The sequence below is a fragment of the Camelus bactrianus genome, chromosome 20, assembly GCF_048773025.1.
Source record: "Camelus bactrianus isolate YW-2024 breed Bactrian camel chromosome 20, ASM4877302v1, whole genome shotgun sequence".
Taxonomy (NCBI): Eukaryota; Metazoa; Chordata; class Mammalia; order Artiodactyla; family Camelidae; genus Camelus; species Camelus bactrianus.
In genome coordinates, this window is record NC_133558.1 from 31,835,047 (window position 1) to 31,863,029 (window position 27,983).

General features: G+C 43.7%; 1 protein-coding gene across 1 annotated transcript; it reads left to right on the forward strand.

The window, feature by feature from the left end:
- The first annotated feature begins 48 nt into the window (after window positions 1-48).
- On the forward strand, window positions 49-27,914 carry OPN5 (opsin 5). The gene is made up of 6 exons (XM_010973859.2): window positions 49-178; window positions 4,060-4,179; window positions 8,419-8,589; window positions 11,953-12,287; window positions 23,573-23,814; window positions 27,600-27,914. Exons 1-6 carry the CDS (start codon window positions 49-51, stop codon window positions 27,661-27,663), a joined length of 1,062 nt encoding a protein of 353 aa, XP_010972161.1. The 3' UTR covers window positions 27,664-27,914.
- The last annotated feature ends 69 nt before the right edge of the window (window positions 27,915-27,983 follow it).

A 27,983-nucleotide genomic window follows, 5' to 3' on the forward strand; every position in this document is an offset into this window, starting at 1 on the left:
CCTCCAGGCATCGCATCTGCTTTTCAGGCCCGGGCGCTGCAGCACAGGATGGCGCTGAACCACACGGCCCCGCCCCCGGACGAGCGTCGGCCGCGCCACCTTCGGGATGGGGACCCGTTTGCTTCCAAACTTTCCTGGGAAGCGGACTTAGTGGCTGGCTTTTACTTAACAATAATTGGTAAGTGTCCTTCATTTTCCCATGCGAAGCCTGCATCTAGAAAATTCATGCCATGTTGATTTTCCACAAAGATGCCCGCACTGAGGTGGGCGTTCTGAGCCGAGGGGGAGACCAGGTGGGACGGGGAGGGGGTGGCGTTCCGGAGCGCGTCCGCATCTCTCAGAAACGACTCTGTTCGCTTTGTTGTTAGGGATTCACATCCCCTGCATCATCCACAGACGTTTTACCGCAAGACAATTTCTCTTGAGACTATGTTTCGTTTTGGTTGCTTGTGTAGTAGTAGGTCTGTCTTCTGAATAACAAAAATGAATGACAACGATCGTTTTATTAAATGGACTGCTTTTACGTTTCGAAAAATGCTTTTGACATAATGATCAGAGCGTAGGCTCAGAATGGGCCTTAGACCTCATCTGATTCAGCCTCTGCTTTTCACGACGCGGGGAACCGCGTCCCCGGGCGGAGCCAAGTGAGCACCGAGTTTACTTCCGCTCAAGTCAAGCTGCACCACAAAAACATCACAGAGTGGTTTTGGTGAGAGTTGAAAAAAGAGTGTATTAATAATACACGGAAGCTAGTCAAGGGGCAAACGTTTTTGTGCCTAATCCACAGAGTGGTACGTCTGCTTCCAGGCTCTGCTAGTCCACGTGGTGGCCGCGTGTGCGTCCCGAGCGCTTGAATTGTGACTTTTCCAAATGGCCATGTGCTGTATGTCGTGTAAATAGATACTGAAGACATAGGACTAGAACAAATAATGTGACATAGCTCATTGATAATTTGAAACAACTGACTACATGTTGAACCTGTAACATTTTGGACACATTAGGTTAAATAAATGTATTACCACAAGTAACATGATAATATTTTTTCTGTGTTTAGTATGGCTACTAGAAAAAGGTTAGACCCGTATGTGGCTCACATTTCTGGTTTGTATTATATGACGTTTCTATTGGACAGCACTAGTCTAAGCAATTAGAGTCAACCACAGTACTTTTCTTAAATTCACAACCGTTGTTTTAAATTTGGGCAACCAGTGTGCAGATGGGTTACGTCTTGAGGTTTACCTGCCTTTAGTCTTTTCAGATGTTGGGTCAAGCTTTCTCTTTCTCCTCTCCTTCTCTCTTTCTCCTCCCTCACTCTCTCTCATCTACTCATCGCTGGCTAAGACTTTCATTTAACCTCCTGAAATTAGCCAAATTCATTAGAAAGTCTGGAGCCCCCTCGATGGTCAGTGCTTAACACTGAGTCAGAAATTCCACTGTGAAGGGACGCCCTGGGATCCATGGCTTTGTTAGGGTTATTGTTGTACTGATTTAAATTTGCATTCTTATAGATGGACCTTCATGCCCTTTCAAACACAAATATATTTCGAGTGCCCATTCTTTGCTCCTGTTTGAGTGGTTGGAAACACAGCAGCGAGGAAAATGGGCGAACTAGCCTCTGTCCGCACAGGGACCATCTGGTAGTAAAATCTGCATGGCATTTTCAGTCAACATAAGCACTTTTCAATTATTGGAAAAGAGAGAGAAACAGACATCTTATAAATTGATTTTGTCCTCATCAGTTTTGCAAGGAATGAATTAAAGAGTAGCACCTTTAACCTGACAGATTTCTCCAGGGGACACAACGTAGGGAGGGTGATTCTTTCATTCCCCACCCCGGGTGGGAAGGGGAGAGGCAACTGGGCTGGGTGGGCAGTCAGGGGAATTTCTCACCTGGTGCGGAAATGGAGGTGGAAGGAAAATCGATGATCATATGCAAAGCGGAGCTCTGAGAGCAAGCCAGAAAAAGAGGTCCAGGAAGCCGCTGAGCAAAGGAAGCATCAGATGACTCAGAGAGTCAGGGAGTGGAGCCAGACGGGCGTTCAGGGTGAGGCCAGGGTCAGCCGGAGGAGCTGAACTCATCCTAGACCCCGTCTGGTGCTTGGTGCTGTATTGTCTGGTTTCACCCCCTCCCAGGACAGGTGCGGGGATATGCCCCGATTTCTTCTAAGGAACCAGAGTGGAATGACATTCTTGGTGAGCTTTGTGAAATACTAAAAGTCTTGGGGGGAAACTGGAAGATGAGAAGACAGTATGAGTTTGGAATAGAGGAGAAATAAATTAGAGATCCATTTCCATCCTCTACACTTTGGCAATAACACTTCGTTTATTAATGGTCTATATAAGAGATGTACATTTTTTTTTTTTTGCATTCATAGAAGGATTTAGGATCTTGATCATCAAAAAAAATGACCCCCTCACTTAAGCTTTTACCTTCTTCTTGATTTCCTTTATGCATCATTAAAAATAAGTTTGCCTTTTCCTGACACTCCCCTACAGGGAAGACTGCCTGTGGGAATAATCTACATGCAACTTATAGAAAACAGGCTATTTTTGGATAAACTTTGGGCGCTGGGTGAAGCCTTATTAGTAAAGATAATCTAAGAAAGGGGAAATAACGTAATCAATATTCTCAACCGAGAAGGGTGTTTTAAAGAGCTTTGTGAATCAAATGCATACGCGTAGTCGCTGTTTCTAATCTTTTTGGATACGAAATAGGAGGCACGTGTTTGCAATTGTTCAAGCCATGTCTTCACATTTGAATTTCCTAGTGTGCCTTGCTCGCCGGTTTCCTTTAATGAGGCGTGGGTTTCTTTTTAGTTGGTTTTCTCTAGAATCTCCACAGTCTCCTCTTTTTTTTTTTCTTTTCTCTCCTGTCTTAACAAAGCTAAAGAGGTTTTAATGGACCATCAGGCAGCGCTGACCCCAGGGATTCAGAAGTTCCTAAGAGCACAATGCAGCTAGTTTCTGGTGGTTTCATACCGTCAGCTGAAACACACAATCCCCCCCCCCCCCCCCCGCTTGGCACCCCAAATGAATTGTGGTGGAGAAGTAGAAGTTAAAGCAGAAAACTCTGGGTTTCTCCTGTTAATACTCTCCTTATTCCTTACTACTAAAGGCAGCTGTACCAGATTCTCATTTATACACAGCTACACTATGAAGCAAGACTTCCTGAAGAAATCTACTCTACATGTTAAGCTATGGAAGTAGGTGTATTCTTTTCTTAAATAAAGTCAGTAGGGATTGGGTCTTTTTGGATGTAAACTGGGTTTGTAAGAGCTTGTGAACAGTATCTTTGTAATGCCAGAGGCCATCAGTCATTAATAAAAGGATATAAAAAAGTGGGGACACATTTATTCCTTTTGTTGGTATGCTGGAGGGTTGACGGCTACGTTCTCTCCCTTTGGTGGGAGGGGAGAGCCCATATTATCAATTGCCACCCACTTCCCCTCGGTACCTAGTCCAGAAGCAGCCGCAGACACCCAGCATCCGTGTGTCCCAGGATGCAAGAGTCCTGGGATGTGTCTCCAGGTGTTGACCGTGTCCGTGCAGGGGGTCATGCCAGCCTACTCTGGCCTCTGCCTCTCCTGAACGCTGGTCCCCTCTCAGGAGTCCACAGTGATAGTGAAAGCACCTCATTGGTTTCGTCTTCAGACTTTGTCAATAGCCAAGAGGTTAACCCTTTTATCAGAGGGAAGGAGTTCTATAAAGCCAATAATCCATAAAAATGGCTAAGGAGATGCTCCATCCAGGGGCCAGTACAAGAACCGACCAGGGCTTCCCACACCCTCCGGAGCTTCACTGGGAAATCAGTGGTTCCTTTTTCTGGGTAAGTTCAGTTGGATGATCCCTGACTCCTATCCATTTGGAGGCAACCCATCCCTCGCCTGTCACTCACAACTCCTGCTTTTTATTTCATCTTCTTAACTTAGATTTTTATTTAGAGTCCTCTCACTACCCTCTAAATCTATGGTGTCCATGTTTGAAATTGAGAAGTGTTTCAGATCTGAGGGAATGCTAATTTCTGGTTTTAAAGATGGGAATTTATATTTTTCCTTGTAGGGATTCTGTCCACACTTGGAAATGGGTATGTCCTTTATATGTCTTCTAGACGAAAAAAGAAGCTGAGACCTGCGGAAATCATGACTATCAATTTAGCAGTCTGTGATCTGGGGATTTCAGGTAACACAACCATGCTGTTTCTTCTTTGGGGGTTTGAACGCCCCATTCTAAGGTCCTCCCTGGCTCGCAGATCACGCCCCCTCCCTATCTCCTTTTGTTCCTCACTTCACAAATCATCTTTACAGAGTTTGTGGTAAGTCAGTAGAGTGTTGTCTGGCTAAAGAGATTATCCATTAAACATATATTGAGTCCTTTCCATGTTCCTGCACCGTGAGATGCTGAGGATTCAATGTAAAATGACACTTGATACTTTAGACAGTTCCACGTGTAGTGGGCTGAGTGATTCAGAAAACAGAACCTACAGGCAGCCTCTAGGTCACTGTTTTTTAAATTGTTATTTTTATTTTATTGAAATATAGTCAATTACAATGTGTCAATTTCTGCTGTACAGCACAATGTCCCAGTCATGCATATACATACATACCTTCCTTTCCATATATTTTTCATTAAAGGTTGTTGCAAGATATTGAACATAGCTCATGTGCTATACAGAAGAAACTTTAAAAAAAAAATCTATTTTTATATATACTGCCTAACATTTGTAAATCTCAAACTCCCAAATGTACCCCTTCCCACCCCCTTTCCCCGGTAACCATAGGATTGTTTACTGTGTCTGTGAGTCTGTTTCTGTTTTGTCAATGAGTTCATAGTGTCCTTTTTTTCCCCCTTTAGATTCCACATATGAGTGGTATCATATGGTATTTTTCTTTCTCTTTCTGGCTTACTTCACTTAGAATGACGATCTCTAGGTCCATCCCTGTTGCTGCAAATGGCATTATTTTATTCTTTTTTATGGCTGAGTGGTATTCCATTGTATAAATATACCACAACTAGGTCACTGTTTTGAGCTCTATTATATCCCTCCTACCCTTAAGGAAATCTGTTAAGACAAACATTGAGGGGATAAGGTCTTCAGGGTAAATGATGGGTCTGAGAGGTGAGTATAGGAGGGGGGAAGGGCTGCCCTTCTAATGACATATTTAATTGTGGCTTAGGGACTGATTACAAGTAAAGGAAGCTGCTAGTTCAGTGGTTCTTGAACTTGTCTGCACAAAGACGTTACTTGGGGAAATTGAAAAAAAAAAAACCAAAAAAACCAACCCATAGCTGGGCTTCATACCGTGAAGTTTTGATTTAATTGTTTGAGAATGTTACCTGGGTATCAGGTTATTTAACATTAGAATTTCCAGGGAAGTTTACTGTGCAACCACAGTTTTGAACCACTGGCTTATTTCTTGCTTCTCTGGCCTCTCTGATAATCCAGCAAGGAAGATCTGGAATAAAATTTCTCTTTACCTGTAATTCATTTTTACAAATAGGAATGATTTTGGGGTAAGTCACCTCCCTTTGTTTTTATGTATAAAATTCCAGGGTTGCCTAGATACACTCACATATGTGTTTGGATCCCCATTTTCCGCTACTTAGCCTATGGTGTTAAATTATCGAAACTGGGGAGATTGTGTTTGAACAGCATATACCAACCTCTCTTCCCGCTGGAAACCTCTTAGCAGTTTCCCATCTAAAGTATCTCTTTAAAAATGTTCCTGATACTTGTTTCTTTCTTCATGAGTGCATTTTTCTGCCACTGCCCATCCCTAAAAACAAGGCTCAATAGTAAGTGTCTACTTTGTGACACCCTTTGCGTCACTATTTGTCCATTTGTCACACAGCAGTAGATGTGTTGCCCTCTTACTGAGTTCAGATGATCTTGGTTATTAGGGAAGACTTTACTCAGCATGGACAGGCTTAAATATCATGAGCTCTTCTGGGAAATACACATGCACATTCAGAGGAGCATGACATCTCAAGCCCTTTGCTGTAAAAATCGTCAAGACGAACCCCGGGGAATTTGCGAGGCTGCAAAAATGACTGCCATTCTTGGTATTGCCACGCGATGGCGGTGTCGCAACGTGAATGCTGGCGCTCCCGGTCAGCTCTCCCTGCTTCCCCCTGGCGGTCCTCTCTGGTACTGCACGTGAAATGCTTGAATAAAACCTGCCATTTCAGCCACATCCTTCACCACCCCTGCTGAAGGCTGGATTAGACTCGGTTTGAATAAAAATGTCCTTAATTGGTCGGATACATTGAAAATGCTTTCGACCAAGCGAGTCTGCTCTAGAATTGATATACCACCTCATTACTCTGCATATGTCTTTAGAGTAATTCACCAGAAGGCATTTTCTTCTGTAGGTTAGTTTTCTCTGATTAACTCAGATCATTTCTCCAACTCTGAATATCTCTTAAGGACACTTTTTCCCTTCCAATAAACCTTACATTTTTTTAAGTGTCTTTAAAATTCTTTTCTTGGTTAACTATATTCCATGATAAGCACCTAGAAGAAACACAACCGACAGACCAGACATATTTCACCTCTATAACTAATATTTGTTGTTTAAATATCAATGGCTTTTAATTGTGTATATGTGTTAGAATTACCCAGGGAGCTAATATATATATATATTCTGATGGCTAAGTGTTTACTCCAGATAAATTAAATCAGACTATTTGAGGGTTGGAGCCCTGGGCATTGGGATTTAAAATAAAGCAAAACAAAACGACTCTTCTTGTGATTTGAAAGTGCAGCCGGGTTTGAAACCATTCCACCTAAACATTCCAGAATGTCTGTCGAAACCCTTTGAGATCCCAGATGTTCTAGTTGACATCCCACAGGTTCATCAAACCTCCACTCCAGAAGGAGTTTAAAATACATTTTGCTCATGGATCCAAGGCACAACAGACACGAATTCACTCCATCTGAGTCACTGTCTCTATTGTTGTTGTTGTTGTTTTCCCCACTCACAAAAAAATTGAAGTATAATCAGTTTACTGTGTTGTGTGTTTCTGATGTACAGCATAATATTTCAGTCATACATGTACATGCATATATTCCTTTTCATATTCTTTTTCATTTTAGGTTACTACAAGATATTGAATATAGTTCCCCGTGCTACACAGTGGAAACTTGTTGTTTATCTGTTTTATATCTAGCAGTTAGTATGAGCCACTTTCCATTGTCTCTTTTGCTGCCTTTAGCACCCAGCCAGCAGACAATTATCTCAAGCTCGGAGTTTGCTCTCGCCTCTGCTTGGAATACTTTCCTTTTATTGGCTTGAATCTTCCACCACTGATTTAGCATCTAAATGCCACATTCTCAGAGAGGTCTTCCCTGATCTCCTTTCAGAACACAACCACTTCTGTCTGTCTCCATCCTCAGCTTCATTTTCCTTCCCTGCACTCCTCACTACCCAACATGACGTCATATCCCATCTTATGTTTCAGATTGTGTGTTTCTATTGTTTCCTCTATCTGTTCACAAAAAAACCTGTTGATCTCAATCTCCACTTTGTCCTTGACACATAATGGGCACTGGGTAATTATTGGTTGAATAAAGACCAGTTCTTTTCCACCGGGTTTCCTCTCTGACAATGGGTTAGCCCCAGTAGGACTAGGACGCTCGGATATGAGGGTGCTCAGTCCAGCTGGTGGGAGTATGAACTAGCTGCCCAGACAACTAGAGATGTCTGCCTTGCTCACAAAGGTGCCCAGTAAATTGTGTTAACTGACTGAACTAAGAATATACCAAGGGAGGGGCACGCCTGGGAGGGGTGGGGCGGGCCGGCACCTGCAGGCTGCAAATATCAGTTACTTGGTTTTTCTAAGGTATTAAGGCTGGAGAACCCTCTTTCAGTAGTTAGATCAGACAGAGAATTTGGAGACCTTCCTCAGCCATTCCCTTCAAGGGAGGCTGAATGAGGAAGGTGCAGGGTGTGAATTAATGTAGAGTACTTTCTAGAAGAGATTGTGTGATTAAGGGTTTGGCAAAAAATCTCATTGTTACTATGGGTTAAGACTTTCATTAGGAAATAGAAATATATTTATGAAATCACTAAATTATCAGCTAAAAACTCAAACTAAATTTTGAAGTAAAAATACTTAAACATCAGAATACATAAATAAATAACATATAGTAATAACTGAATATTTATATTATAAATAAAAAGGTTATATAATAAAAAAGAATACTTTCTAGAAAATAAACAAACAAAACAAACACGAATGAAGACAAGGAACAAATAGTTTAAATCTCAGAGATTTGGTTCTGGTGGTAAACACATTGGACGTAACAGTTACTAAAACAGCTCTGTCTTGTCTGAATCGGAAAACTCAACAGCAGGTCGAGGTAGGCGGGTAAGTCTGCACTGGAGGGAACTCTCCTTGACAAACTGCTTGGTGCTCTAGTCGTAGGCAAACCCTTCACCATCATCTCTTGCTTCTGTCACCGCTGGATGTTTGGCTGGATTGGCTGCCGCTGGTACGGGTGGGCTGGATTTTTCTTTGGCTGTGGAAGTCTTATCACTATGACTGCGGTCAGCCTGGACCGATACCTGAAAATCTGCTATTTGTCGTATGGTAAGTAGGAAGGTTTCTATTCCCTGATAGTCAAATCTAGGTGGCTTGTCAGAGCGGTCCATGTTTTACCCATAGGGAATAAACAAAGACTAACCTCAGAGACCAGGAGCTTTTCTATTTGTAGCCTATCTTGTTCTAACACAGGTTTACAGATTTGAACTGCTATCGGTGTAGGTTTCTTTTAATACTACTTTTATGGGAATGTCTGGTGCTTGGCTATGATGGTTTTAAAAGTACCATTTCTTTGTATAAAGTGTGCAAGCTCTTACTGTGTTCTGCCTTGCAACAGAAGAAATCAAATGCGTTGAAAGGATGTTAGGTCTAAGATGTCTTAGCTGTTTCCCCACGTAGTAAGTATAATTCTAGAGAAGGATGTTTCTGATTCTCCTTTGGCGCACAGTCTCCCTGTAACTGCAGAGATGAGGAATTCTCCCCCAGGTTAGAGAGCCGTGCCTGAGGCAAGGACACCCGTACAGAAGTACCACCCAACATTCTCTTTGTGTGTGGGAACGTAGAAAGCTGAGTGGTTAAGAGAACTGGTGAGGGGTGAGCCCGCAACAGCCAAGTTCAGAGGCTAAAGGTTTTCTGTTTTGTTTTGTTTTCATGATTAGACCGTTCCACATGTGAAAGATAACGTTTAGTACTTCGGCTTCTTGGAGTTCTGGGAATTTACTGAATACAAAAGAGAAGCGTTTGCACTCTTAAGTTTATTATTGAGAACCAGCGACGACCAGGGACTAATACTGGTTCCCATTGCATTGTTTTGTACATCAATCTCAATCAGCCAGGTGGGTGTGACCATGAGGACACATCCTGAAATGGGAAAGATCAGGTTGATTTGGCACTCTCAATGGGGTGGAATTTTTCTTTATATTTTAAAAGTCTACAGTCCTAAATTAAAAGAAAAAATGTTGAGGGGGGGTGTCAAGGGGTAGGGCCATGGCCTGATGTCTTCACCATTTAGGGCGCTTTTTTTTTTCAGTGCTCAGTTTTTTTAAAAAAAAATTGCATCTCTTTTCTAAACAGTTTAAAACTTGCAAATAGAAAGAGCTTAAATCAAAGATTCCAATAAAATACAAAAATATAATTATACATATCCTGGATGATTTCAGAGTCAATTTTTTTCTGTAAACTTATTTTTGATCCTATCAAATAGATTTTAAATATATCTATAGCTTTATAGACGAAAAAGCAAGAAGTTTAATTTCTAGGGAATATTTGAGGAATACTAAACCTCTATATCTCTGCTTTTTAAATATTTTCTTAACTTTAGGCTTTGCATCAATTAAAGAGATGGTACTGCCACTCCCTGAATCATGGCAGGGCACAGCTCCATAGGGGAACTGTTTATATTTTTCAGCTTCTTCTAAGGTTGATTCTCAATGGTCTGGTTTTGTCATTGGATTTGTCCCACTGGTAAACCCTCCACACAGTGTCTTGGAATGTTGGAATTAGAAGGCCACTTGGGGGCAGCAGGTAGCCCTTCTCTCCATGTAATGTGATCAACTGTTTTAAGGCATCCCTGCCGGACAGCCACTTGGCCTCTTCTTGAGAATAATTCCAGTGACCAGTGACGGGGAGCTTACTACTGCACAAGGCAGCCCGTTCTCTGATTGGTCTGCTCTCATTGTTACAATGTTATTCCTTATATTGAGACAAAACTGCCTCCCAGTAACCTCCACCCATTGGTCCTAGTTCTGACTTCTGGAGCAACACAGAACCAATCTACTAATCTGCTCCCTCCTGTACTTGACAGCCTTTCACCACACTCGAATGTAAGTATAAAGCACCTCACCAAGTAACCCTGACCATGAATGCTTACGCGCGTGCACGCCTACGCACGTGTCCATGCATACACGTGACTATCCGTGCCAGGGTGTTATCCGCCCTAATGGATGACCCAAAGCCGACAGCTATTGTGGCTACAAGATTGCTACCCCCCTCTCTGGTGGGCTCCTGAAATTTGCATTTCATGATACAAACTGCCATGCATTTGAAAACATAGAGACAAAAGAATCCATCGGTGGTATTTCTCGTGAGCATTAGTTGAGACAAACAGGGGAGTAAATATTTGCGTCCATGGAGCATTTCAAAGTTTCTAAAGGAGGCCTGGCATTTCTTCTTCTCATCCTTATCAAAATCTGTAAGCAATATATTTTTATTTCCTCCATTTTACTGCTAAGATCACTGATGTCCGGAAAGCTTACGTGAAGTGGGTCAAAGGCTGGAAATGAGAAAGATTAGGCCCTTCTGACCTCCCAGACCTCATGTGACCCTAAGCAGAGGCAGGCCTTAAGTCTGTGCTGAAGAAATCACTTGGCTTTTATTAAATAAGTTTTGCTATTTCTTCTCTGCTACCCCAAACCCAGGCAGTTAGGAGCCATGTCTCTGGCCCTTCCGGTTTCGGGCAGCAAGCGGGATGGGGAGGTAACTTCCCATGTAGGCAGGAGCCCCAGACCCGGCTGACCTGTCAGTGGTTGTACTGAGCTTTGGAAAATTATTGCTCGTGCTTTCCAGCTTTCCTTAGATGGCCGCTCTGTTTCCTCCTCTTGGAACTTGCTTTTGGCTAATGGAAACTAGTGCTGGAAAACAGAGCTCATTTTTTTTGTTTTGTTTTACTGAGAATATTTGCACAGAATTACTTTTGCAGAACGTGATACAGGCGAGCTAGATTCTCCACCTCTACCACTATGGCTGTGTGAGTGTGATTGTTCTGTTAACAATGTTTGAAGATTCAAAATCTGCTCTCGGCCAGCAGAGTCGACCCCTCTAAGATCACACCACACAGTCACAACCCTGGCATCAGCCTGCACCCCACCAGTGCTTAGGAAGAAGGTGAGGTGAGGGACGTGGGAGCTTTTAGGAAGAAGGGTTTATTAAAGACCCAGGCAATGCCTTATCATTTCTCACCTCCTCCAAAGACTCTACCTTAGATGAACCCTTAATACGTGCTTTTTTTCTTTTTTTTTTTGAGCTCCATCTTTGTAGTCTACCAGTCGGCCTCTTGCACTGGATAGGATCTCGAAGGTCATTCCCAGTGCTTCCCAAGATCCTCCACTGTCTTCAGCACCGTCTCATCTCTTTACTGCCACCTTTCCCCAGCTTCTGTCACTTCCCCATCCCAAGGCTCCCAGATGCCAGAGAAAACCCTCCCTGTGGAATCACTTCCAGTTTTATTCTCTTGGAAAAAGGCCCCAGTGGAACGCTTTTCCCTCCACCCCCACTCCCTCCGGCTTCGGTTACTGACCACTTCTCCCAGAAGCCCGTGGAATAACTCTTTGGATGTGGAATTTGACGTGTCAAGGGGAGGTATCCGGGTGTCGGGCAGATTACATCCTGGTAATGCTCTTCTTCCACCTCCAGGGGTCTGGCTGAAAAGAAAGCACGCCTACATCTGCCTGGCCGTCATCTGGGCCTATGCCTCCTTCTGGACCACCATGCCCTTGGTAGGTCTGGGGGACTACGCGCCGGAGCCCTTCGGAACCTCCTGCACCCTGGACTGGTGGCTGGCCCAGGCCTCGGTGGGGGGCCAGATCTTCATCCTGAACATCCTCTTCTTCTGCCTCCTCCTGCCAACGGCGGTGATCGTGTTCTCCTACGTGAAGATCATTGCCAAGGTTAAGTCCTCCTCCAAAGAGGTGGCTCATTTTGACAGTCGGATCCACAGCAGCCACGTGCTGGAAATGAAACTGACCAAGGTAAGTGCAAGAGGGACGATTTAGAGATGTTTTCTAATCACTTACGACGTCACAGGGTGAAGGGGGGGGATGTAGGACTTGGAGAACTTAGAATGTCCACTGTTTCTGTCCTTCTGAACTCTGTTATCATTTATTTAAACCTTTGCAGTACCTCCTTCCTCTGTCTCTCAGTCCCTTATTTACACACACACACACACACACATACACACACTACTTCTAAGAGCCACCAAATTTGTACAGTGGGTCTACTGGGGGCTTATTCTCTCTGTTGAATAGGATATTATTGGTGCTTAAAAATTATTTCACTAATAAGAGCAGCATCTTAATGATTCGTAAAATGCCTCACAGTATTTACTGTTTTGCCTGGACTTTGGTGGGCACGGTTAGAGACATTCCTTGTTTACAGAGTGAGAGCGCACCGCACCTGGTTTCCTTAACACGAGAGCAGTTTCTGCAGCACCGAGTCCCAAGCCCCTTTGGAAAGTGCTAGTCTCAGCGCTGGCCGCTTCTTCGATATTAGGGTCTCAGGGTGAGGGCGGACAACCTGAAAACAGACGAGGGTTTGGATTCCATCACTGGCACTTGCCGGGTTTGTGACCCAGAGTGAGCCACTTAACTTCTTTGGATCTATTTCCTCACCTGTGTAGCAGGAATAGTGGCGTCTGCCTCACTGGGTGGCGGTGGGGATTCAATGAGCTGAAACACGCTATCCTGTTGACTGATGCACGGACGATGTTAAAGAAACCGCAGTTCCTTCTTTCTTTTATAACTTTTAGGAATTCTGGTAAGGTCTAAGGCAGTGGTCTGTACACTTTCATGGTGTCCCACCCTTATATTGAAAAAATACTTTTCAGCTCATACCCTCAATATAAATGACATGTAATGCCATCACTGTGTTTTTAATATTAGCACACCCTAGTTTCTATCTTATATATGTATTTTTTTAATTGAATTACAGTTGACTTACAACATTGTGTTAGTTTCTGGTGTACAGCATGGTGATTCAGTTACACATATATATTATTTTTCTTATTCTTTGTCATTATAGGGTATTAACAAGATATTGAATATAGTTCTCTGTGCTGTACAGTAGGACCTTGTTGTTTATCTGTTTTATATACAGTAGTTAATATCTGCAAATCCCAAACTCCTACTTTACCCTTTCCCACTCTTCCCGACCCCGGTAACCATAAATTTGTTTTCTATGTCTGTGAGTCTGTTTCTGTTTTATAAAGAAATTCATTTGTGCCAATTTTTTAGGTTCCATATATAAGTGATAGCATATGATAGTTGCCTTTCCTGTCTGTTTCTATCTTACATTTTAAAGATAAAAATAAATGTAGATTGACGTTCTAATCATTCTTCTGGTATCCCCGTCTATCCTGTGGCCCCTTACTCACCAAACTTCAAGTGTCCTCACAGCTTTCTCCAGAGACCACTGGCCTCAGGGACCTGGAGTAACCCGGTTCCCTCCAGACCAAAGGCGGCTTCCTAATTAAGTCAGGACCTTTGTCCTGGTATTTTTTAAATATATATTTAATTCATTATTTAATTATTATTTTATTTTGAGGGGGGTGTTAGGTTTATTTATTATTTTCAGAGGCAGTGCTGGGGACTGAACCCAGGACCTCATGCATGCTAAGCATGTGCTCTACCACTTGAACTGTACCCTGCCCACCCGCATCCTAGTATTATTTTTCTCTCCAAATTTCAGATCTTTTGACGTTGCACAGGGACCGCCTGGCTGCACAGCGTGAGCTAAAGGTTCTGCGTGGTTCTTGTTCGCCTTTACTCTCTAAACTCCACATCTGAGTAGGAGGAAGTTCGAGAGAATTTTTCATTTCTTTAAATCTGTGCCGATAACCTAAAAATAGAGCAGATCTACAATTGGCTGTAAAGTAGGGAAAACATTTCCATAAAATGCAGGATCATGAATTAAGTTCTTCACTTCCAGCTCTTCTTTTAACTCTTCCCTGTGATTAAAAAAGACTAATCCAAATAAATCAATCCAAGTTCACTGTAGCTGAAACTGAATCCAAATTCCGTTCTGTACCCAGTGCTATTGTGGGAACTGGGTGAACGCAACAGAGATAGCAGCGTTCCTTTCCCGCAGCTCCTGGACGGGGGCCCGCGGAACCCCGCGGTGTCTGGGACGCAGGTGCGTGGATGTTTGCTGACCTTGCAGCTCTGCCGTTTGGCAAACCAGGAAGCTGCCGGGATGTTATAGGACGTCTCCGGCCTCTTTCCCATCCCCAGTGCTCCTGGCCTGGAGACACGTGGATGGTCTTGCGCAGTGAGTCTGCGTCTTCCTACCGGGGAGGCCCTTCTCCCGTTCCTCTGAGCCTTTACTCGTCATCCTCTCTGCTGCTGGTTGAATTGCTCAACTCAGCCCGCTCACAGCCGGCTTTTGCCGACACCCTCGCATCCGGTTCTCTGTGTGTTCTTGAGGACAGGCAGCTTGTTGGTCAGAGCTTCTGAAGCACATCATGCGTCCGCGTGGAAGCTCAGCTCACACCGTTTAATTTGGGGGGGGGGGGCTAGGTAATTAGGTTTATTTATGTCTTTATTTTTAGAGGAGGTACTGGGGATTGAACCCAGGACCTTGGGCGTGCTAGCGCGCATGCGTGCTCTGCCGCTGAGCTGTGCCCTCCCCCTCCCACCGTTTGACTTGTGGTACCGTTCTCCTTGACCTGCACTGCGCAGACCAGAGTCCGGCTCACGTAGACCAGATTAACCAAAGAGGTGCTAAATGGAAAGTGTAGGCGTGCATGTGCATGACTTTATTGTACACAGATCTTCTAATCTATGCTTTCAATAACACTATGCCATATGTAATGTCTGTACTAGATGTTTGTATTTCATTTGCAGATATAAAACCTATATGAAAATAACCTGAACAGACAAGATTTCTAATTATTCACATTTATGCCAAAAATTTAAGCCAAAATTCAACCCACGTCGAAAAATAAACACAACTTTCCATGGCGGCCCCTTCTGTACTCAATTTAAACTGTTTTCAATTACAATTTAATTTTGATCTTGCTTTTCTGTACTGGGTAAAAATAAGTAGAAAACCCTTCGCTGGGCCTTTTCATGGTCTTAGAAGCCGGGTCTTCCACCCCGCTCCCTCTCAGGGTCAGCAGTTGGTTCATTCACTTGGTGCTTCGGATCGCAGAATGGCCTGGTCCAAAAGCTTATTATTTAAAGGGCATCTCCTGGGATTCTGAAATCAAAATCATTCTTTTTTTTTTTTTTTTTTTTTGTGCTCTATTTATTTCTGGGTGGATTATAATCTGGGCCTACTTTTTGCCAGCCTGGCCTTGTCAACTTAAAAATCAACGTTCCATCTATAAACCTTTCTCCACATTGTAATTTCCTTCTAATTAATGAAAAAAAATGGTATTGTTAGACTTTTATAGCAGGCTGAAATTTCACAGACTACAGAAATTGCGGAGTGTGCAAAAGAAAAAAAAAAAAAAAACCCAAAGAAACAAAAAAAATAAAGAAGAAGAAGAAGAAGAAGACAACTCCATTTCTGTGTTCTTATGACTCGGGTTCATCTCATCTTTAAGCCTGCATGTGACCTGGTGAAACTACCAGCATTACACAATCAAGATAAATTCAGTTGAATCAGGGTTTCCTCCCCTTCCTAGACTCTGTGTAAGTTCCAGGGAGGTGTTCGTGACTCCACGGGGCCCGTGGGTGGGGGCTCCTGGTTTGGTTGCTGTCATTTATTGGCCTTGGTGTTGCTGAGAGAGCTAAGTTTCCCTCTGGCCTCAGGCGTGGGTTGTCGTGGGTCACTTTTCATTCTTGTTTCAGCCTCTTAAGGCTTATCAGCAATTCCAGCTACTCCTCCATCGTTGGACCACAGCCCTTCAGGTGGATGTTGGGAGGCGGGCAGGACCCTGGGAAGTGAGGCACAGGCTTTCTGCTCTCATATCCCCAAGTGCATTGAGGGTCTGTTTCTCCCCGACCCCATCCCTGGCCCCTGCGCTCAGTCCAGGGCCGTACCTTCAGGACACCTTCACAAGGTCAGCTTCCACTTCCTCTGTTGTCCTCCTTCGCCGTTGGGCAGTAAGCCCTCCACCCATCTTGGGGTGGGACACCTGGCCCGTGTAGCCACGTACATTCCTGGAAATTGTCCACACAGTGCACTTAATGCCCGAGTCCTGCAGGTCTGTGGCGGCAGATACTCAAGGTCATTTTTGTCACGCTTGAGACCCTTTCTCTCAACAATTTCCTCTCTTGAAAGTTTTGAATTTCTGTTTTGAAGCTCAGAAGCTGAGAGACGAATGGCTTACTTCTCGGGGCGTTTTCTGCTTGTAAAAACCTTCATCCCGTTGCAGTGCCTCTTGCTGCTGCTCTAATGAGGGGAAAGGCAGAGTCACAGGAAGGAAATACTCAAAGCATCAATTAATTCTTCCAGATATTATTATGCTGTGCACACGGGTACTTCATATTTATTCATTTAACACACAGACATCACTTATGGTGTTCCAGGCAGACCCCGTGGACCCCTGGGTTTCTTTAAATTTCTCTTCTTTGAGGACGCCTTCCTGAGCCCTCCTGGCTGGTTGAAGTCCCTCTGCTGTGGGCCATCAGAGCGCGTGGTGCATCCACTTTTCTGAATGACACATCTTTGTGGCTCTTCTGTGCAAGACAGTAGCTGGGTGAGGGCAAGTGCTGTTTGCGTGGCTGCCACCTCCTGTCACCTGCTAGTTGCTTAACCAGCATTGCTGGTACGACACCTAACAGAAGACACTACGTTAACCTAATGCATTTGATCGGTGTTAATCAGTTCCTTGACTCCCCTCCCCCGCTCGAGTGCCTCTGTCCCTTTTATTTTGTTTTGCTTTGTTCGTTTATACTGACTGTGAAGTCTTTTTAAAACTCATAAATGTAAGCCTCTGCTTCCTTCAAATGACTCCTCCCCCTTATTGCTCATTGAACCATATTCACCATTGAGGATTCAGATCAGAGAACCCCCACATGGACTCTAAGTGTAGTTGCTGGGAAAGCTGAACTGTATTCTTTTCGTCTTTTTTTAATCAATTGATTAATTCCTTTCCTCTGGTTCATCTTCGTTGTTTTTAGCTTAACTCTTACTTCCCAGAGAAGCATTCTCCAAATTGAATCTGAGTCCTCCTGTTTAAGCGTTTCATTGCTGCTTTTTCATTTCCCTCTTAGAACCTGTCCCAATTTATAATTAATTACAATTGCATACTTATTTTTGGGATTATTTGTTCATTGCCTGCCTTTACTACTTGTCAGTAAGGCCCCTGGGGGTAGCAACCATGTCTTTCTGCTCACTCTGTGTCCTGAGGACCCAAAACGATGCCTCAAACATATACAGATATATTTGTTGATGGAAAGAATTTCAAAGAAGGGGTCAGGCTCAGTTTTGCCACTAGCTCACTGAGAAATCTCACATAGCCGACATTTGTTAGTTATTTTGGCTGCCAATGATTGAAAGCCTTTCCAGGTCTGAAATGTCCACGTTGAGAAACTGTCAACGTCCTGTGTCTTGCTGGGGAGTAGCGGGGGAGGAACAATGCGTCTGTGCAAAGATGGCTTCTTAATTTAAAAGATGCACAAAGATCAGTTATTAATTTTCCAAGATTCCCTTGCAGCTAGAGTGAAGTTTTGACCCTAGGTTCCAGCCATAACTGCCTGTCTCAGGAACTAGGGGCACCCGGTGGAGACTGCTTCAGAGGACACTGCTATAGAAGCCGTGGTTTCTGTATCAGAACCGGTTGAAGTCATGGTTTTAGGTATCATTTCTGTCTGCTTGGCCCCAGTTCTAAACTGAGCGTTCCCAGTGATGCTGTATCTTATCCAGTATCTTCCTTTTCTGTCTCACTCAGCGAAAGTCCATTTCTGTTGCTTGCGGTTCAGAATCTTGAGTGACTCGCCTTGGGAGAATCACATAATCTCTTTGGGCTTTATGTGCGAAAGGAGATGGGGGAAAGGAATTAAGTGATATCTGCACTACCTTCTAAAACTCCAAGGCTGTATGAAAATGGCTAGCGTGGTGGGGTTGTTTAAAGCTTTTATCACCAAAACCACCCGGCCTCTGGACTGGGCACTCGTTGCCGTCTGAGCAGCAACCTCCCCACCTTGAAGGCTTAGTTCATCTGTAGTGAATAATGTGATATCTCCCTTGTTTGGTTGAGCTAGGTACTTATAAACGTCTATGTTCTATTCTGTAAGCCAGCCACCGCCTAGTCAGGCAATACTGCGTTCAGCTTTAGACCAAAACCCCAAAACACAGATGGAGAAAGTGACATGATCTAATTTACAACCTCCCCTCCAGTCACAGCTCTCACTTGTTTATGGAGTAGGGGTATTTTAAGATTTGAGAAACTTGCAACTGGGAAGCGCAGAATTCTTCTTTTTCTTCTACTTCTAATTTCTTTTTAAAGTATGAACTAATGTTTTCTAGTTGGATCGCAGCCCAGGCTGACACGGCAGAGGCACCAAAGCCCTCCGAAGTGTTTTCTTTCTCGGTGCCTGAAGGTGGGTCTGAGACAGTTGGCCTTTGTTGTTGTTCTGCTGATAAAATAGAGGGAAGGAAGGAACTCAGACTAGACGTGTTTGGAGTTGTCGAATTACTTAGTTTCTTAAAGGTGATGTGAAAGCTAAATATCACCACCCCTGCTTGATATAAATGAGGGAACTGAGGGCTGAGGAAGGTGGGTCACGGTTGTCCGACCCCCCCATCTCCCCCTTGCCCTGAGGGTCTCACTCAGTGACAGCTGCCCACACGTGGATGGTAGTGGTCTCGTAACTGCCATTTATTGTTGCACTGTCATCCATTAATACCGTTCTCCCCTCTGGTTGGGAACAGATCCATATACCTGCTGGCTCGAGCCAAGATAGGAAAAGCAAATCTGCTCTGCCTGGGCTCCTGCCACCTGTGCGCTTCCTGGAAGCAGGCGGGGACCCTCTCCCTGCCCCATCTCTCACTGCGCAGATGTGGTGAGCTCTCTTCCCGTGACCTTATCTCATCCCAGCCACTGAAATATCTCTGTTATCAGCAGTCTAGCTGGTTCTGGAGTGTGATTCAGTCTTATGGTTGGTGGAGAATTTATTCCACGTCTCTGGCCCTCATTGTAAGCCTTCACTCCCACATCAAGCCCTCTCCTCATGTATTTCATTATCCAAGGCCAGCACGCAGCTTCCAACGTTGGCTACAGTCTTACTTCTGTCCGGGCAAAGGAGCCTGGTGCGAGGAACTGAAGTGGCAGGTCTCAGAGAGGCAGGGATTCTGTCTCCCTCACACTGGTCAGTGGAGCTGAACCATAATTGGAATCCAAGTCCTGGAGTGTCTCCACGTCAGACTTCTGCTCTCCCACGTGGCCTCGGCACACAGACAGGACAGGACTTCCCTTCTTGGACGCATTTTCTGCTGTAATGGTTCAGACGTATCAGGTCAAGAGGCAGAGCCTTGTATAACTTGGAGAATTTACTTTCGACTCTATTCTATTTTTGCTTCCATTGGTTAATTCCCTGGAATGGATCCATGTGGGCAATATTGCTTATGTGACACTTGATGCCAGCTTGAACTGGAGCTGGAACATACCGATATCCTTTGGTTTGTAGCTGCAGCAAGATATATTTAAAATCAACTGGGTTGCAGATGTGTGATTCTTTTGTAGAAGCTAAAACATGTATTCTGTGAATTTCCTCCCACAAAACCTGTCTAATTTAAGAGTTGGAGGTTTTTGCTCCCTTTCCAGTGAACCAAAAGGCAGTGACAAAAGTGAAGCACTTAAAAAATAAACAACTTAGAAGAAATTGACAGGAATAAGTGCCTGTGTTAGAACTGGTTTAAAGATGTCTGGGAGAGAGATTTTGGAAAATAGAAAAGAGGAAACTCAGAAATGTGGGAAGTAAGGAACAGACTGATGGGAAGATTAAATGTGCTCCAAGTTGAGTAGAAAGTTCTGGGATCACTGGGTGTAACAAGAAAGGTTTGCAAATTTTTGCAATCTCTCTTAAAATTATTTGAATACTTAATATGATATGTGGAGTATATTTGAACATGAGAAGCTTGTAGAAAACGATTGTGCCTCATATTAACTTTGTATTCACTTCAAAAATATAAGTAACACTATGCAATGCTCTTAGAGCTAAGCTTTTATCTCTCTTTCTGCTTTAAACTTGATTCTAGTCATTCAGCTTGAAGCATTTGGCTTTACTCTAACCTCAGAGAAAGCACACCGATTCATTTGCGATGTGTTTAAAAACCACGGTGTATTTAAGTCTCCTGTGTCTTTTTAAAAAAGGATAACAGGATGCACATGTTTTAAGTCCTTCCTCTTCCCCGTTGCCCACGCCCATTAAAAACAGCAAATACGTAAAATGGGGAAATATTACGACTAAGTGCTAATCTGTTTCTTGTCAATGCCTTTGGCAGCAGCACAGAAAACAGCTTTGGAGACACTGTGAAGTCATCTTACGTCTCACCAAAGGAGACAGGATGGAGCTGTGTGAAGTTCCCAGACACCTGCTAGGGCAGGCTTTATTTATATAGTTATTGTTTGGGGATTTAGGGAAAAAAAAAAAAAAAAGACCCTCCCTGAGAGCTTTGGGGCATCCATTCCATTTATAACCAGAAGTCACACAGACCAAACCCTGACACCATTTCTCCTGGGTAAGCTTCTGCAGAAAGATGGAAAGGCAAGCAAACGGGAGAGCTGCATGTGTGCGCCCGCCTCGCTGATAACTGCTGAGCACAGGTGAGCATTTTGGCTCAGGACTCTAGCGCGGGGGCTGCAGGATGTGCAGGGTGTCTGGGTTCATTTGCTTCATCACTTTGGGACTGAGATTCTCTATTTGCAAAATGGATACTGTTTTTTTTGGTTTTTTTTTTTTTTCTGCAGTTAATATTTAGAAATGAGCCTTGGACTTCTGGGGTAGAAATTTTGAACCTGAGACTTTCAGGTAGATTCCCCATGCTTCCTTTTGGACACAGCACACAAATGTGGGGTTCTCAGGGCGAGGACACCCTACTGGCAGGCCATTCCACTCGTCAGGTAGACCGAGGGCACGGACCACTTCCTGCACACAAGAGCCCTGCTCCCACTACAGCACCTTGAAATGCACATGCATACAAATGACTTCATTATAAGAAAAACTTCTCCAGCTGGATTTCAAAAACAAAAAGGCAGGCACAAATATCATTGCTTGAACTATTATTAATAAAACATTTGATGTCCCGTTTCTCATCCCTGATTCTCCACGCCAGCTTGCTCTGACCTGGATGTTGGGAATTGTCACTTTGCTTCTTCAGCAAGGGGGTGGGGGAAAGAGGAAGTGGTGGCCTGGCCTCAGAGACCTCCATCCTTTCCTCCTCCCAGGATTTGAGGGAACTCAAAGGTAAAAGGAACGCTGACTTTTCCTCAGACTGCCTTATAAAATCCCAAAGGTGGGTCTGACTATGCTCTTTCTGGTCATGTGTCCATCCCTGTTCCTACGATTGCAGCCAGGGGCGCGCAGTCTTCTGGTCAGACTTGGGTCCTGTGATTCCTGCGATGCCAACTCCAAAACCAGAAGGGACGAAGGTGACACTAAGGTGGAAGAGGTACTGGGAAGAGGAAAAGAAACACAAACACACACCACCAGAATTCCACCACACAGAGGGCAAACTTGACCACCGTTTCATTATTTATCTTAGGGAAAGAATATTCTTGCAGATTACAGCAGAAGGATTCTTTGAAGTTAGCGCAGTGTCTCTCAACTGGGGTAAGACAAAACCCACACCTTGGACTTCCTTTGCCGGTCTCTGTTGACTGTGTGAATAAACAATGACCTTTCACCCTCCTATTTCTTTTTTATTTTATTTATTTTTCTAGGGGAGGAGGTAATGAGGTTTGTCTATTTACTTATTGCTTAAGTGGAGGTACTGGGGGTTGAACCCAGGACCTCCTGCATGCTAGGCAGGCACTCTGCCCCTGAGCTATCTCCTCCCCTGGCTTCCTATTTCTTCCCGTTGCATTTTAGTTTACGGGTCAATCTTCCTAAACACAGCTCTCCCACGTCTCCTGCTCAGAATTCCACTAATGCCTCCAGGCACGTGGAGTGAAGTGCAGGCTCAGTAGGACGTTGCGCAGAACCCCAAGGACATGGATGTTGGCTGTCTTTCCAGCTTCGTTTCTCTTTGCTGCTTTCTTATACTCCAGAGTGACATGCTGCTTGCTGTACAACCTCACACAGACCTGTCTGCGCCTTGGTTCCTGCTGGTGTCGCCAGGATGCCTTTACTTCCACTTGCCAACGTGCGGGTTACATGCCACGTTCCTCATGAAACCGTTCTTACTTGGCTCCATCGCGAGTAGTTTTGTCCTCCTCCGACTGGCACTTAAACCCCGTTCAGCTTTGTGCTGTAGGTGTTTGTGTTCTGGAGGGTGACAACCCAGGCACAGAGGTGTGCTGGCGTCCCCAGCTGCACTCACACAGTGTCTTACACAAAGCACTTGCTAAAAAAAGATGTGCTGAATTAAAGTGGGACAATCTCCAGGGTCAGACAGAGAGTCACGGGTACAAATTAGAACTACATTCCTAAAGGCGGTGAGACACTAGTCAGGGTGCTTTAAACACCATCTCTAACCAGTCTGTGGTCTGGAAGTTAAGAGGCTCCGAAGGTAAATATAATTTTCTGAGTGAGAAAAGCACTTTCTGGAAAAACCTCATTTGATACCGCTGTGCCATTTTGGTTCAAGCTCGATCACTCTCTTTTCTTTTGTAGCCAGTGAATTTCTACTCCCTGAGCCTCAAACTTGAGAAAAACTTGAGCCCCAAGAAATAACATTTAATAGAAAGATCTGAAGAAGATTCCTATTAGAATTTCAAACAAGGGCAGAGTTTCTAAGTTTCCTGAGGCAAATATGAGTGATTAAAAATTTCATCAAGGTGAACATAGTCTCCATCTAGCTTGTAAGTGAATGTGGGTTGAGAAGTCGGGAAGTTTCAGGAGCACAGATGTCTTTTTAGTGTGATTTCCTGCTCAATGTAGGCATAACTGGACAGCTTTTGTGGGGTTAAACCTTGGGTCTTTGTGTGCATTCAAATCCTAGAGTGGAGAACGCACAGGCTGCGGTAAATGATAAAGAATCCTTATAACTTCTGAACATCTCAGAAGTCCGTAAGAAATGATTCTGATTGGCAAGATACATGAAAAGCCAATAGACTTTCTTGGGTGTAAACAGGCTACCATCTTTGTCCCCTCCCCATCATTTCCTCCGGGTGTCTTGATTTTGTTCTCTTGTCACCTTCCCTCCCCAGGTGGCCATGCTGATTTGCGCTGGTTTCCTGATCGCCTGGATTCCCTACGCCGTGGTTTCGGTGTGGTCAGCTTTTGGGAGGCCAGACTCCATCCCCATCCAGCTCTCCGTGGTGCCAACCCTCCTGGCGAAGTCAGCAGCGATGTACAACCCCATCATTTACCAGGTCATCGATTACAAATTTGCCTGTTGCCAAACTGGTGGTTTGAAAGCAACCAAGAAGAAATCTTTGGAAGACTTCAGGTACAATTTCAGAAACTGGAAGTGGATGACACCTTCTCTGTTTCTAAATCCCCTGGGGTTCAAGCCACTAGGCTGTGCTGCCTTCTTAGAGCCAGAGGTCATCACTGAGTGTTAGCACTAGAAGGACTTTATTTTCTCTTCATTAAAATTCCCCAAATCAAGTAATCAGGTACGAAGGAATTGGACCACAGGTGGAAAGGGTGAGAAAAGTGGTTTTGTTTTTAACTGTAGAGCAGCTAACTTATGGAACCACGCCGATCTGAGCAGCCGCCTTGTATCACTCTTACGTACGTGGAAGCAAATCCATTTCACTCCGGTGCTACTGCGCTACGTAGCGTTGAGCCAAAATTAAGCTTTCACAGCAGAAAAGATTCTCTTCTTTGAGAACATTTCTACTATTAGCTTAAAGTACAAGATGTGGATGGGCCAAGGCAGGGGAATCAGGGAAATGACTTTTTACTTTCTGCCAAGTTCTTTATTTTATTTTCACAACAGACCCATATGATTCCTTCTCTCTGTCAGATGAGGAAACTGAGGTTCAAGTAAGGTGAGGGTCTGTTTGGCTTCAAAATTCAAGACCCCTATGTCTACTTGCTTTAAACCGATAGTCATCCAAGTTCAAACACAATATAAAAAGATCTACGTTTTTATACTCCCTTCCCTGACGTTTTGAGATTTTGATGTCCTATTTTACATCTTCTGTTACACGATGAACAAGTCTGGGGATCCAGCACCATTTTTCCTAAAGACCCCAAAGTCCGAGGGTGAAAGACTAGACGATTGGTCGTTTTGTGTGCCCACTCAGGGCCAGCCTTGGTGAATGTGAAACAGGCACCGCATCCCTGGTCGGCAGCGAGAGGTGCTGGGGAGGCCCCTTAGTTCTTAAGCTCGATGGTTGCACATACTATTTTCTTTGAGTAAGTAGGGAACGGAGGAGAAAGGTAGAAGTGACTACAAGATGTGGGTTTTCACCTTGTTCTCTCACTCTGCTTGAGCAAGTTGAGCAAGTGACAGGTCTTTGGACCTTTATGTGTCCTCAGCATGTAGGTAGGGCATCAAAGAAAAAAGATTTAAAAAGGCACAAATGAAAGGTAGTGTTGTCAGTGGTGCTATGGTTCCAGGGGGGAGAAACAGTTTCGAGGTAGAAGGCAAGTGTTTAAGAACAACTTTGCTATTTACAGTAGTTCTTTATCTTTGGGAAAATGAACTACTTAGAGCCTAGGGCTGGGATGAGCTCATAGCAATGCCTGTCTTAATAAGCCTTATAAACTTATTAATTATTTTATTAACATAATTATAAATAATATAATAATATATAATATAATTTTATTACATAATTTATAATAATTACAAACAATAAATAATATAATAAATAATAAAAATAAACAGTAAAATAATAATAAGTAATTATTATTAAATAATATGCTTAATAAGCTGTAATAATTACACAAAATGCCCATGTAAAGGGGGCTAGGTGACAACAGTTTAGTGTTTTTTCTTCCCCAACTTGTTGGTGGTTATTACGTGCTTTGTTGAGTTGAATATAAATTCAGATACTAAAATGCATCTATTTTGGACGTGAAACACTTTGCCCTTGTCAGCTATTAATACTGTAACATGAATGCAGGTAGAAAGAATACTTTCAGTACAGCAGTTGTGGGAGAAGATGGTGGGGGCACTTTTTCATCCGAAGGAGGGCAGAATTGGACAGGAAAGGCCGAAGGCAAATTCCACTTCCCTTATAATTTTGCTTGAGACTGACTCTGGGTTCTGTTTAGTCGCTCACAGGTGTGACTAGCACGTCAGTATTCAACACTTAGCGATGCAAAGAGAGACATTTATGTAGAAGAAAGAGACCTCGGGCCGCAAACCTTTGGAAAGATCAGCCAGGCAAGAGAGAATTCGGTTCACCTACTCCTCTTAGCCGTTTATCTGAAATACAGCAGTTGCCTTGCTGGAGGACCAGGGCCAATTCCCGACCCCAGAGTTTCAGCTTCTGGTGGGAAAAGCAGGCAGTAGTGCTGAAGCAGGCTGGATGCCTTGGATTCTGGACATCGAAGCATCTTCAGGGAAATCACGCTGAAGAGATGTGAGGAGCTGGCAGATTTTAGCAGGATCTGCTTCGGAGGAGAGTCAGAAGGCTGTGAAGAGGCCACCAGACGTGGTTTTTGCTTTTGTTTTTGTTAAGCTTTCCCAAGAAGACAAACAAACTGCCCAAAAGAATTTTATTTGTCTTTGTTGTTATTTAGAAGCTAAGACAATGGGTCACGTAGAAGCTTACAGAGTGAGGTCAAGTGACAGGAAGCCAGTTCAGAGGGGTTAACGTACCACCAGAGCAATTCAACTGAATTAAACCAGATTAATTTTATCCTTATCTTTCTTTTTCTGAGCTCTCAACTGTATTTACTTATAATGGGAAGTCCTCTTGGGGAATATTTTGAATTCAAATCAAAAAGCTAATGTGTTGACTATGAGATCGTGGAAGTAAATTTTGAGTAATTGTCATGGTTCACTAAAAGTTAACTCACTGCTTTTTTTTTTTTTTCCTCTGAATTGAGTCCCCTGAAATTTTGGTAGAAACTGATGAACTGAAGGAAAAGCAACATGGCCAAGAATGCTTTTTGAAATGTTATTACTTGCTAGGCTACATTATCCAGATGTAGCCTCCCGTATTTTGTGAGCAATGTTTTTGCACCCTGGCTGTGTGTTAGACACACCCAGGGAAATTGGAAAAAAAAAAAACTGCTACCTGGACCCCAGCTGCAGGAACTTGGATTGAATCGGTCTGGATGGGACCTGAGCTTCAGTGATTTGGCTGGTTCTCCCTCCCAGATGATTCTCCCACTTGGTCATTTTTGACAGCCAGTGACCCAGAGTCTGGGAAAGGGAAACACTGACACGGGGGCTCATGGAGTCATACGCCTCTCACCCACCTACCCAGCAACTGGTGAGGCCACCCACCCCCAGTGACTTCAGATGCGAGGCCAGTCTTGGGGTGGGAGGGGAATAGAAATGCTCAAAAATACCGGGGGTGCATAGAGAAGGACCACATTCCATGCCCCTAGAACTTTAGTAAAAGTAGAGAACAAAGAAGAACAAAGCCCCAAATTCTGGCATTGCTTGTAGTCGAGCCTCCTTGACCACCTTAGTTTAAATGCTGTCTTTCCAAAGAGCATTCTTTCAGTGGGTGAGCCCACCTGAGTGGTAGGTAGGTGTGCGGTGAATTTCGTCCTAGAGGATAAGAAACTCACAGGAAATGCTTCATAAACTAGTGGCTTATTTTTGGAAAGCTCTGCCCAAGGGATTTCTTGACTTCGAATATTCTGTTTAATTAATTAATTAATCTTTATTTAATTTTAACTCATTTTATTTATTTTATTTTGCGGTAAGGAGGAAATTAGGTTTATTTATTTAAGTGGAAGTACTGGGGATTGAACCCAGGACCTTGGGCATACTAGGCAGACACTCTACTGTCTGAGCTATACCCTTGCCCCAACTTTGAATATTCTAAACTAAATTATTATTTTTCCATCTCTTTTTTAAAAAAAATAAAATCAAACCAGCATCTTTATTTTCTTAGTGGAGGTACTGGGGATTGAATGCAGGACCTTGTGCCTCCTAAACACGCGCTCTACCACTGAGCTATACTCTCCCTGTCTATCTCTTAATTCAAGTCTTGAGCGTATAATCTTCATGGTGCTCAAGGTTAACATGATATACATGCGTATCTATGAGATATATAAATATACCCACTTTCAATTGCGTTTTCCCCCTCCTCCGTCTAGGCTGCACACCGTGACCACAGTCCGGAAGTCTTCTGCTGTGCTGGAAATCCATCAGGAGGTATGAAGATGGACACACGTTACTCACGGACACAGTTATTCACTAATTTGCCTCGTCATTGCTGTTAGCGTGTGATTGCGACCACACCTTTCTCTTTATATTATATTTTTATATTTTGTACACTTTTCCTCTTTCTCCTTAAGCCAGGATTTACTGGGAAATTCCGATGGCCCATCGGACCCTGGAGGATGTAGGTTACTGCCTTAGGGAAGATTCTGGGATGAGCCTCCTTGGAATTCTCTTTCTATTCTCTTTTGAAACCCATTGTCATGCCAAACAGTGTTAAATCTGAGATACTGAGAGAAATGGTTAGAAGTTTTATTTAT